Below are 12093 nucleotides of genomic sequence, written 5' to 3' on the forward strand. Positions count from 1 at the left end.
CTCAGGTCAGGAATGTAGGGGTCTACTTGATAGGACTCATGCTCGGAAGGAGTGTGGGTGTTGGAGCAACAAGACAGTCCAAGTCTTCAGAGCATTAACCGTGTTCTGAGCTGTTACGGAGCTGAGGGATGAAAAGAGGTCTCGTAGAAAATCCCAACCATATGGCCTTGACCCTTGGCCATGCCGTTTTTCTTCCCTTTAATGTTCTCTCTCAATACAGCTTCAGCTTCATTAAAAGATTTACGCAATCACATATCCCACCTCTAACCAACCATTTAAAACAGCACTGCCTGCCTCCAGCATGATCTACCCCTCATGACCTACTTTTCTTCTCTTATAGCACACGACACCATATGCATGTGTTGCCTAGATATACCCATGGTTTTCTCTATTACACATGGCACCTATATGTGTGCATGCATTGACATCTAACACATCAGGTATATTTAAAGATACACACACACACACACACACACACACACACACACACACACACTAGCACATGCATGAGTCCAATGGAACCACGACCATGCATGAGTCCAATGGAACCATGACCATGCATGAGTCCAATGGAACCATGACCATGCATGAGTCCAATGGAACCACGACCATGCATGAGTCCAATGGAACCATGACCATGCATGAGTCCAATGGAACCTTGACCATGCATGAGTCCAATGGAACCATGACCATGATCAAGGCTCCAGGTACCACAGAAGATTTTTTTCTTCCTCTTTACAACCCTACTGTCCTGCCCCTCTCTTCCCGGCCATCCTTAAAAAGTAACCCATGGGCTTCCTGTCCCCACAGGTGCATTTGTAGTTTGTAGAACTTTCGGTAAATGAATTGATCCCCTACCTCCCCTGTAATTTTTCTCAAGCATCTCATCCCTGTTTGGTGTATGTTCATCCCTTCTCCTGTGTTTCCTCACTTCAGTTTGGGTACCACTGTGTATCATTCTCTACACCTGCTCATGGACATTTGAATTATTCTGCGACTTTGTTTATTGTGACTCTGCCTACTGGGATGGAATTCACGTGGAATGGAAATGTCGTGGGAAATCAGACTGGTCCTGCCCGTTCCAGCACCAACTGCTGCAGGGTCTCTTAGCTGGCAATTAATAAAGTTTTGTAGACTGGTTATGGTTGCATCCAGTGTTTTACTCTGATCTTTAGAGGCTTGCCCAAGGGAGGGCAAGAGCTATTCCATACGTAGCTACCCAAGACTGGGAAGATAATTTGAGTTACGGTGCTCCTTCTGGTGATTGGCTATCAGTATTTTGGAGAGATGCCATTTAAAGGCATTATGAAGGATGAGCCATTTTAAAAGGCCTCCTGCTATAGCTACAGAGCACCACTGGTTTGGTCACTCTTGTCATCATCTGAGCAGCAGGGTAAGAAGCCCCTGGGCATTCTGTGGCTGTCCTGTCCTTGTCATCCTGCATACCCTGGCTGCCCCAACAGGTGGATGTTCTTCCTCCAATTAGGGTTGCCGGTTATCCCCACCTAGCCTCCTGCCAGCTGCCACACCCGCCCCACTGTTTGTCTCTCTGCCTGACAGTTGCTGCTTTGCCCTCATTTGCCTAGTGGATACCAGAGATGACAGCGAGGTTGACACCCGAGATGCTTGGTTAGGAAACCATAACTGGTCACAAGTAGGCACCAAGGCCCCAGCAGAACAGCAGGCAAGGACAAGCAATTAAGTTAGAATTGATTTCCTCCCTGCTCAGAACAGGTCTGAGCCGGTTTTCTACAATCTTACCTTGTTTGTCATCATGGAGGTCATCATTATTATTAGTGGTGCTGGGGTGTTGGAATTTAGGGCCCCATGTGTGAATTGAGCCAGTTCATGAGATGAGAGAGCTCTAGGTTCTGCTGGTTTTGCGCCTTTCTTCTCTCTTGGATCCAGTAATTAGCTTCGATATTTATTTGTTTGCTTTTAAAAGCAACACTGATCCTGGGCAGCCATGGAGTTCTTTGTACACGGTGGTGGCTTGCAGGCGCTGACTGGGAATCCAGTCCAACTTAGCAGCAAGCCAAGTGACAGCTGGCGGTCTTCTGAAAATTTAACAAGGGGCCTTTCACCTTTCTTGAGCTCATGGTGTCAACAGAGCAGGGAGCGACTCTTGACTTTGCTGATTGATTTCAGACCATGAGCATCAAGCATCCCTCGGGACTAGTTACCATGACAGAAACCCCTCACCAACTCTGGACCTATCCAATCGATGCCTCAACTTTAATAGGACCTCGGGGGATTTATGAGACTGGGTAAACTTGAGAATTGGCCAACTCTTGGCTACTCACAGTCCTGGGAGGCCAAACCACACTGATGCTCATTCCCTTTCACTCACCAATATGTTTTTGTTGGTCAAATACAACTGGTCAGGCCCACTTGCTACACTTTAACTGCCCCCCCATCTCTCTCTCTCTCTCTCTCTCTCTCTCTCTCTCTCTCTCTCTCTCTCTCTCTCTCTCTTGCCTCCCTCTCTGTCTGAGTGTGTGTGTATGTGTGTGTGTGAGTGTGTGTGTGTGTGTGTGTGTGTGAGAGAGAGAGAGAGAGAGAGAGAGAGAGAGAGAGAGATAGCGTGTAAAAGCCAGGATGGATTAGTCCTAAAGAATGATGAACTGTAGGTTGACCTCTGAGCTCCACACGCATGTGCACACATGTTCACGTAGGTGCACACTTGCAGCTGCTGACTCCATGAGCATGCTCTTCCTTTAAGCATGGTCACTCCCAGGCCTACAGAGTCAGTTAATATCTACAGTTGTTAAGAAGCTTATCCGTGTCACCCAGCACATGGCTACTTGGGACCATGACCCCAGGCATACATGCTCCTGTCCCTTAGCCACGGGTGCACTCTGCGAAGAGAAAAAGCAAGCCCACCCTACAGTTTACTCTTACATAGTTCCTGATGTCTCCTCTGTGTCTCCCATGTCATGCTTCATGTAGCTGCCCTTCTTCTGGGACTGCCACCCTAGTGCATTGTTTTGCAAACCTTCACACATGATCTGAACCATCTTACCGCTCTGGTACATCAGCCCAGAATACCTTCCCTTCTTTCCCACACAACCTAAGTTTAATCCTTCCCCACCGGGTTTGAGTTCCCCATGCTGGCCCCACTCCCTGAAGATCCAGGCCACCTTGACCTCTCCCCTGCTAACCACCAGAAGTCTCAGCATGCCTTCTGGAATTTGATGACACTTGAGGTTGTAAATCATGTCCTGTCACCTTATTTCATTCCTGAAGTGGTAACTCAGCTACCCTAGGAGAGCAACTAAATCTTACGCTGATTTTTTTTTTTTTTAAATTTCCATTATCAAGTCCCGTGGCATGGACTGGGAATGTAGTGGTGGTTATATGGGAGAGTAGCATGTTCCTGTTCAGTTAGGGCCACAGGTCTTATTACAGAGCAAGAGCCTTCCCTTCCCACCTCTAATCACTGGAGTATACAGCAGTAGAATTATCTTACAGAATTGTCTTCCGTTCTGACCTGAATGGATCTTTAATCTGCTTTTCACTGAGTTCTAAACCCCTCAGTGTGGGATGGAAAACATTTCCCCAACTTGGCTCTGTCATTTCTGGACAGATGACCATATCTCTTGATTCATCTGGGTCAGCTTTAGGTTTTTCCAGCATGGTTAACAATCTCTGTTGTTTTGGGTTGGGGGTGGGGTTGTTAAGAAGATCACTTTTCAAACTTTAATGTGGCCTGAGAGCTATCTCAAATGAGAGACTGAGTTTTTGATCCTCAGAACCCATGTTTAAAAAAAAAGTTGGACAAAGTGGCATTCGTTTACAATGCCAGTGCTGGTGAGGTGGAGGTAGAGGACTCTAGAGCTCGATACCCAGTTAGCCTACCCTAATCAGTAAACTCCAGTGGGCCAGTAAAAGACCATGTCTCAAAAAACAAGGTAGACATTTCCCGAGTACTGACACCTAAGGTTGACTTCTGGCTTCCACACATATGTGCATGCACCCCTCATGTGCACACACACACACACACACACACACACACACACTGATTAAAATAAAGTGTCTCAATTAAATAATAAATAGTGGAATTTCCCTATATGCCTACTGTCTTAGCTAGGGTTTTACTTCTGTGAACTGGACACCATGACCAAGACAACTCTTATAAGGATAACATTTAACTGGGGCTGGCTTACAGGTTCAGAGGCTCAGTCCAGTATCATCAAGGCAGGAGCATGGCAGCATCCAGGCAGGCATGGTGCAGGAGGAGGTGAGAGTTCTACATCTTTATCTGAAGGCTGCTAGCAGAACACTGGCTCTCAGGCAGTTAGGACAAGGTCTTAAAGTCCACACCTACAGTGACACACCTACTCCAACAAGGCCACACCTCTAAATAGTGCCACTCCCTTGGCTAAGCATATTCAAACCATGACACCTACCTAGCCCTGCCCCCCAGAACATAGTCAAATATTTCCTGTGAATACTTGGATGTTTCCTCTGTTTAAGTTTTTCCTTCTGTCTGGAGCAATAACTCTACTCTCCCAGGCCCGGGCAAATGTCCCCATCTTTCCCTACAAAATCAGACTATGCCTGATTTCTTGGGCCTGCTTCAGTTGCTAAGTTACACAGGAATCCCACCCCCCACTTCTCCTGCTCCCTCTCCTTTTCCCTCTCCTCCCCTCCCCCCTCTTGTACCTGGCATCCAGAATCCATGTATTTGGCATGACTTTTTAGTGGTCCTTAGTAGGCCCTGTCCTATATTGTAGCTATTTGTATAGATATTTCATGTTTCCTTCGTAGATGGGAAGGTAGGTCCTATAGAAATTGCCTAGGAGTTAAACATCTCCCCGCCCCCCCTCACTTAGTAGATCACACACTGTGGTGGCTTGAATGAGAATGTTCCCCCATAAGCTCAGATGTTTGAATACTTGTTCCCCACTTGGTGGCACTGTTCGGGTAGACTTAGGAGGCGTGGCTTTGCTAGAGGAAGTATGTCACTGTGGGCAGGCTTTAATGTTTAAAAGCCACACACCATTCCTGGTTTGCCTTTTGCTTCCTGTATTCAGTTCAAGATGTGAGCTCCCATCTTCTAACTCCAACCATCATGTCTCCATTCGGCCATCATGGACTTTTATCCCTCTAGAACAGTAAGCCCAAATAAACGTTTCCTTCTGTCAGTTGCTTTGGTCATGGTGTTTCATCACAGCAACAGAAGTAACTAACACAGTCAGCATGTATATAGACATTCCCTATCAGGTTTTATCTAGGAGCAGGAACAGGAGCAGGAGGAGCAGGAGCAGAGGGAGGAACAAGAGGAGGAGGAGGAGGAACAGGAGAAACAGGAGGAGGAGGAGGAACAGGAGGAGGAAGAAGAGGAAGAGGAGGAAGAGAAGGAGGAGTGGGCAGCAGCAGCAGGAGGAGGAAGAGTAGGAGGAGGAGGAGGAAGAAGAGGAGGAGGAGCAACAGTAGCTGCAGGAGGAGTAGGAGCAGGAGGAGGAGGAGGAGGAGGAAGAAGAGGAAGAAGAGGAGGAAATAAGCTCCCGATTTTGTCTTCTTCCTTTACCTGTTTTGAATAACCCAAAGAAGATCACTGATAGCCACAGGGAGCCAGGTATTAAAATACAGACTCGTAGCCTAAGAAAACAGGATGACCTTAACCTGGTCCTGTGACAGGACAAGGACACAGATGTCATCATGCAGTTATTTATTGAGCTGTCTTCTCTCTTCTCTGCTGGTGGCGTGCCCAGGCCAGGCTCAGGCGATCCACAGCCTGACTGCAGGGTGAAGACCTGCAGATGTTTCCTTCCCAGCTTTCTCTCTTTTCCACTGCAAAGCAAGGCTCACAGTGGCATAGAGTAGTCATGGCCCAGGGTGGCGGCTCACACTCTGGACCTAGAGGGAGTCTAAATTTTACCTCTAACCAGGAAACACAGTTTGATTTGCAGACAATTCCTGTTGCTGGGAGGACAGCATCCGGCAAATGGCCTCAGCACAGAGGCTAAGGAAGGACAATAGCTATGGCTGGAATAACTCAGTTTTCAACCAGCATGAGAGCTTCTGCCCTGACACTGTGTTTCAGACTGTGTGCCCCAGACTGGCCTCAAACTTACTGTGAATTTGAGATGATCTTGATCTTCCCTCTGCCCGCAAAGGGTTAGAATTATAAGTGTGTATAGCCCAATGTGATAGCTAATTTTGAGTCAACTTAACACAAGCTAGCATCACTGGAGAGGAGGGAACCTCAATTAAGAAAATGCCTCCAGACTAAGCCACTACCCAAAGACTATACATGGACTGACCCTGGGCTCCAACCTCATAGAAAGCAATGAATAGCCCAGTAAGAGCACCAGTGGAAGAGGAAGCCCTTGGTCCTGCCAAGACCGAACCCCCAGTGAACATGATTGTTGGGGAGAGGATGGGGAGTGGAATACCGCCAATGTTTGCTTGGAAACTGGGAAAGGTAATAACAATTGAAATGTAAATAAGAAATAACCAATTTAATAAAGATAGAGAAAAGGAAAAGAAAAAAGAAAAGAAAATGCCTCCATAAGATTGGGCTATAGGCGGGGTTGGGATTTAGCTCAGTGGTAGAGCGCTTGCCTAGGGAAGCTGCAAGGCCCTGGGTTCGATCCCCAGCTCAAAAAAAAAAAAAAAAAAAAAAAAAAAAAGATTGGGCTATAGGCGAGTCTGTAGGGCATTTTCTTAATCAATGATTGATGGGGGAGGGTCCAGACCATTGTGGGTGGGGCCATCCCTAGGCTCGTGGTCCTGGGTGGTTTAAGGAAGCAGAGTGAACAAGCAAGCCAGCAAGCAGCACCCCTCCATGACCTCTGCATCAGCTCCTGCCCCCAGGTTCCTGCCCTGCCTGAGTCCTGTCCTGACTTCCTTCAGTGCCTTCTCCTGCCCCCAATTCTATCAGACCCAACCATGAGAACCATGGAATCAGGATCTCTGGGCATAGAGTCTAGGCATAAGTTTGCTTTCCCCTTATAACAGGGAAACCAAAGATATGACGTCCTCTGTCTAAGAAGGTGCATAAATGGTGAGGCCAAGCAAAACCACCATCCTACCAGGTGAGTCTTCCAGGGCCCAACAGCCAGGTTTGCTGAGAGGAGTGTGGCATTGCTTTCCTTAGAGAACAGCATAAGTCACTGACTGCCCAGTGTGTCCCCTGAAACTCTTGTTTACTCAGTCCCCCTTGGGAATGGTTAAGGTAAAAACCATTTATTATAATACATAAATATTAAGCTGGGAACAGTGATGCATGTCTTTAATCCCAGCACTAGAGAGGCAGAGGCAGGTGGATCTCTGTGAGTTTGAGGCTAGCCTGGTTTATGGAGTGAGTTTCAGGATACACACACACACACACACACACACACACTATACATACATACACACATACATATAAATACACACACATATGAATCTATGTTATATATGTTATGACTATATGGATATATGAATATATGTTAAATTGTATATTAAACAATATATACATTTAAACATGTGTATACACATTATTCGTCCTCTTCAGCGTGCTGACCTGCACACTGATAAATTGATTGATGCCTCTGAGACCAATGAAGGCAGCAACCCCAAGCTGTGTTCGCGGTTGTAAAATTCTTTACTACCATATAGCTGTGTCTAAAGCCAGCAGAGTATTATTTAACGCTGACTTTTGTGAACACGTAGAACCCAACCAGTTCTATTAGATCTTAATAACTCATAAGAGCCCCCTTAATAACTATGCTAGCAGACAGAATTCCTACTCACAAACCCACTGCCAGACTAAAAGCATAGGTATTACAGTCTAACTTGCAAGCCAAACTGGCCACCTGTTTTGATAGAGCTTGATTTTTACTAAAAAAAAAAGGTCAGGGACTGGGGTGTGTCCATGATAAAACGTGTGTGCAAGTGTGAAGACCTGACTCGAGTTCCTCAGCATCTACACGAAGGTGAACAGAGCGGCCATCCTCAGCAGGCCTGCAGAAAAATGGGTGGTGGATACCGGCATCTCTGAAAGCCAGCAGGCCAGCTAGCCGATGCCACAATGATCAACAGGAGACCCTGTTTCAAACAGTGTGGAAGACAAAGCTATCCCTTGACCACTACACGCCAGTACAACACACACAAGCGCATGCCCATTTAAAGAAATAGATATTTCGAGAATGTCTAGAAATAGATAAATGATGTTTAGCAGATATTTCCCTAGGGGGAAAATGGGCAAAGTAAACCTACTTCTTCAAGGAAAGCTAAAAGTGTCAGTGACTGGTTATAAAGTCCAACCCTTTCCACTCAATATTCAGCACCTCTCTGAACTAGCGCATTCCAGTTTCCTCAGATATTCTTGCCCCCTAAGCGCTCTTTCTTCTGGCATTCTTCTCATGCGTGCCTGTGTGAGGACAGATTCTCTTCACCTACTAAAAGAGTGTATTGCATCACACTGCCTGCAGACCCAGATCCAAATCCCCAGCTGTCTCCCATTAAGCCTCATGTTAAAGACACCTGGGAAAGTATGAAACAGTGTCCTTCATAAAATTTCACTTTGTGGGGTTGGGGATTTAGCTCAGTGGTAGAGCGCTTGCCTAGCAAGCACAAGGCCCTGGGTTCGGTCCCCAGCTCCGAAAAAAAGAAAAAGAAAAAAAAATTTCACTTTGTTTTGGAAAATATGCTTAGTGTTTAAAATAAACATCCTATATATGCTAAGGTATGATGGATTAATTTTAAATTAAATAAACAAATATTTTAATTTCGTCTTTTCATTTTGATGTAATGTTGACAGACCCAGGCCACATTTACAAAGGTGCTCTGGTATCCTCAGTTGATTTGAACGATATAAAGGAGTCTTGATACCAAAATGGTCTCACCATCTCTACTGTGGTATAACTCTGGGGGTACATACTCAGAAGCCCCATCTAGTTACAGAAATTTGGACCGCTTTTCTTTAATAAGGAAATGATTAATTTAAAAAGAGCCTAGAGAATTCAAGTTAAGACTGCGTCACACCAAGTAATCATAGCCCACACCTTTAATTCCAGCACTTGGGAGGCAGAAGCAGGGAGAGCTCTGTGAATTTGAGGCCAGCCTGGTCTACAGAGTGAGTTCCAGGACATCCAGGGCCACACAGAGAAACCCTGTTTCAAAAAACCAAAAAGAAAACAACAACAACAACAACAACAACTTTCCAACAGGACGTAAGATTGCTACTGCCTCCCTCAGCTAAAAGGAAGGGCCCACGGGATGGAGTTCAATCGATGAATTGTTCAGAGAATTCCTTCTTGGTGCATTTATGTAGGAACCACTATGAGGCCCACAGGTCTCTCTGCCAGCATCTTTAGAAGTTTCTACATCCCTTACATGATTTTAGCTGGAAAACTGACACCTTTTTTTTTTTTTTTTTTTGGTTCTTTTTTTTTCGGAGCTGGGACGAACCCAGGGCCTTGCTTCCTAGGTAAGCGCCTACCACTGAGCTAAATCCCCAGCCCCCTGACACCTTTTCTTTGAGCTTCCTTTTTCCCATTCCAGACTGCATAGTACAGCATTGCATGGAATGCCTCTCTGGGGTGGCCAGGAATGGACAGGATCTCTCACATCTCCTCAGCTCATTTCAGTTCTTAACATAATGCCAGGTGGCAACACATAGTTCCTATGAGATTGCTAAATGACGATTAGGGTGAGGATTTGCATTGAAATGCTTCATTGACACAATGTTTCTCCTCAGTCTTCTCTAAGCATACACAGATGTAGGCATCAGAGTCTGAAGGTTCCTCTGGTTTATCCCCAGCTGTATGGTTTCTTCCCTTCATCGTTTTGGAGGAACTACTTAACTCATTTGCACCCCAGTTTTGCATGTGGGGTGTCACTAAACGGTTTTAACAAAGAAGCATCCAACAGACACTGGTATTTTGTCCAGCGTTCTGCTCCTTTTTCTGTGGAGTGCTTCCATCAACCAGAAAGCAAAACGCAAAGCATTCATTAGCCAGTGGGAAGATGGTTCTGTTAATCCAATTCCTTTTCCTCTTCACTCAGTGTATGGAGGGAGGAGTGGACATTTTTTATCGATTAAAACATGTGCGGTAAAAGAATTTCCAGCTAAATTATGACAACCTCATATATTTAATTTAGTTATTAACTTATTTTTAATTCAGTTACTTTCTCCATTTAAAAATTTTATATTTATTTTCTGTCCTCTATACATACTTAATATATTTTTAGGCAAAACCTTGCTAGGAAGCCCAGAGTGGTTTTCAATCTGCAATCTTCCTGCCACAGCCTTCCGAATGCTAGGATTACACATGTGTGACACCATACCTGGTTCTCATTGGGTCTCGAGACTCATCTTTGTTCTCCTGTGGCTCTGTGTGCCTCCTGGCCTGGATTTCTTTTCACTTCCCCTCCACACTGGTCATGGAACCTTCAGGGTTTCTCTGGCACCAGCAGATCATTTGAATGACCTGGGATTTCCGTCATCCCCAATGTTCTCTGATGCTTCCTGTAAACTGCTAACCGAGGACAGGTCTCCAGGAATGAATTGCAAAGGTTTGTGAAGGAGACGATGGGTATAAAACTGCTGCGAAGGCCACTTTTTATCAGGTGAAAGTTTGGTTTTAGCTGGAGAGATGTGAGCCTAACTGACGAGGGCAAGGAAGGGGAACGGTGGGTGGGGCTTGGTAGCCCACATCAGAATGATGCCTGTCTTTGAGAAGATATTTTAATTCCACCATCTAGAAATGGTGATTTATGAAATTCAATGTTTTAAAAAGTAATTTTACTTATTTGCCTTAAGTGTATTGATGCTTTGTTTCCATATGTGATTGGGTACCTTGTATGTGTCTGGTGTCTGCAGAGACAAAAAAGAAGAGGGCCTCAGATCCCCTGGGACTGGAATTTCAGATGGCTGTGAGCCACTAGGTGGGTGCTGGGGATTGAACTTGGGTCCTCTGGGAGAGCAGACTGACTGTATGATTAGCCATTGAGCTGTCTCTTAGGCCCTGGATTTAAGAATTTTTAAATAGAGTTCTCAGGATCCTTCCCCCTCCCTCTTTGTTTTATTTTGTTTGAAATGGGCTCTTACTTTATAGCCCAGTGTGCCCTTCAACTTTCTGCCACTCGCTGTCTTAACCTTCCCACTGCTAGAGTCACAAGTGTGGGCCACCGTGCATGGCAAGTTGTCAGGATGTTCTATACACTGGGGAGCTAAAGGCAACTTGGCCTTGACATTTGACATTCTTGAAGAAGACTCTGGCAAAGAGTTTCTGCTTCATCCAGAGCCGAATAAGTGTGTGAGACAGGCTGCTGCCTTAAGCTCTCTTTCCCAAGCTGTTACCCAGGGCAGAGTGTAGGTCATGGCTAATATCAAGCCATCTAGAAGCTGGCCACCCAAACAAGGCATCCTTGAAGTTCTTTCTGACTAGGTAAGCAAGACTTGGGTGAGAAGGCGAAGAGCTTCCCTCAGAGAGGGTGAAGAAGGATCCAAACTACAGTATCTGAACTATATATATAAAATGGTCTAACTCGGCCCTCTGGAGTTAGATAATTATACGTATATTACATAGGAAACAGTTGGTGGAAAATCTAAGCATTTCTTCCAAGTCCAGGCTAGACACCCCCAGCTCTCACTTTCTGAATCTATGACTTCTAGACTGGATGTTACCCTGTGCAAAACCAGCTACATTACAATACAGCCAAATGGACTCAGCAGGAACTTACCTTATACAACCGTACCAAGCTATTATTGGGACTGCGTGGCCTTCGGAAGGATCCAGGCAGGGGATGAGTCAGTGAGACATTGTCAGATGCAGGCTCTGTCGGTCCGTGTGGCTCCAGTCAATTCAGAAAAGAGCCACAGGAGGGCTGTCCCTCTTGGAACGGGGAGTGCAAGCCCAGTTTGATCCAGAGTTCTTTCCTGCTGGGCCAAAGCAGGACACCTGGCCTGATCCATTAGTCAAGGTGACATGTGGACAGAGGTTTCCAGCCACTGGAGCTCATGGCTGTGAATTAGATTTTTTTAGTCATTTCAAGGGAGAAATGACCTTTCTACATATAACCCTATTGTGATGTTGTTATATATATGGATGTTCTTGCTAAGAAATAGCTCTTCTTGGAGGGAGGAACAGAAGGGGA

The 12093-nt window shown here is 45.6% G+C and overlaps 1 protein-coding gene across 1 annotated transcript in view; it reads left to right on the top strand.

Annotated features, from left to right (window-relative positions):
* Window positions 1-529: 529 nt before the first annotated feature.
* Alpk2 (alpha kinase 2) overlaps window positions 530-12093 on the top strand; it is a 99716-nt gene continuing 88152 nt past the window's right edge. The window contains exons 1-2 of the mRNA XM_032885508.1: window positions 530-707; window positions 1587-1629. Coding sequence (XP_032741399.1) covers window positions 530-707; window positions 1587-1629 — 221 coding nt within the window. The remainder of the gene's footprint in view (window positions 708-1586; window positions 1630-12093) is intronic.

Source organism: Rattus rattus, chromosome 15, assembly GCF_011064425.1.
Source record: "Rattus rattus isolate New Zealand chromosome 15, Rrattus_CSIRO_v1, whole genome shotgun sequence".
Lineage (NCBI taxonomy): Eukaryota > Metazoa > Chordata > Mammalia > Rodentia > Muridae > Rattus > Rattus rattus.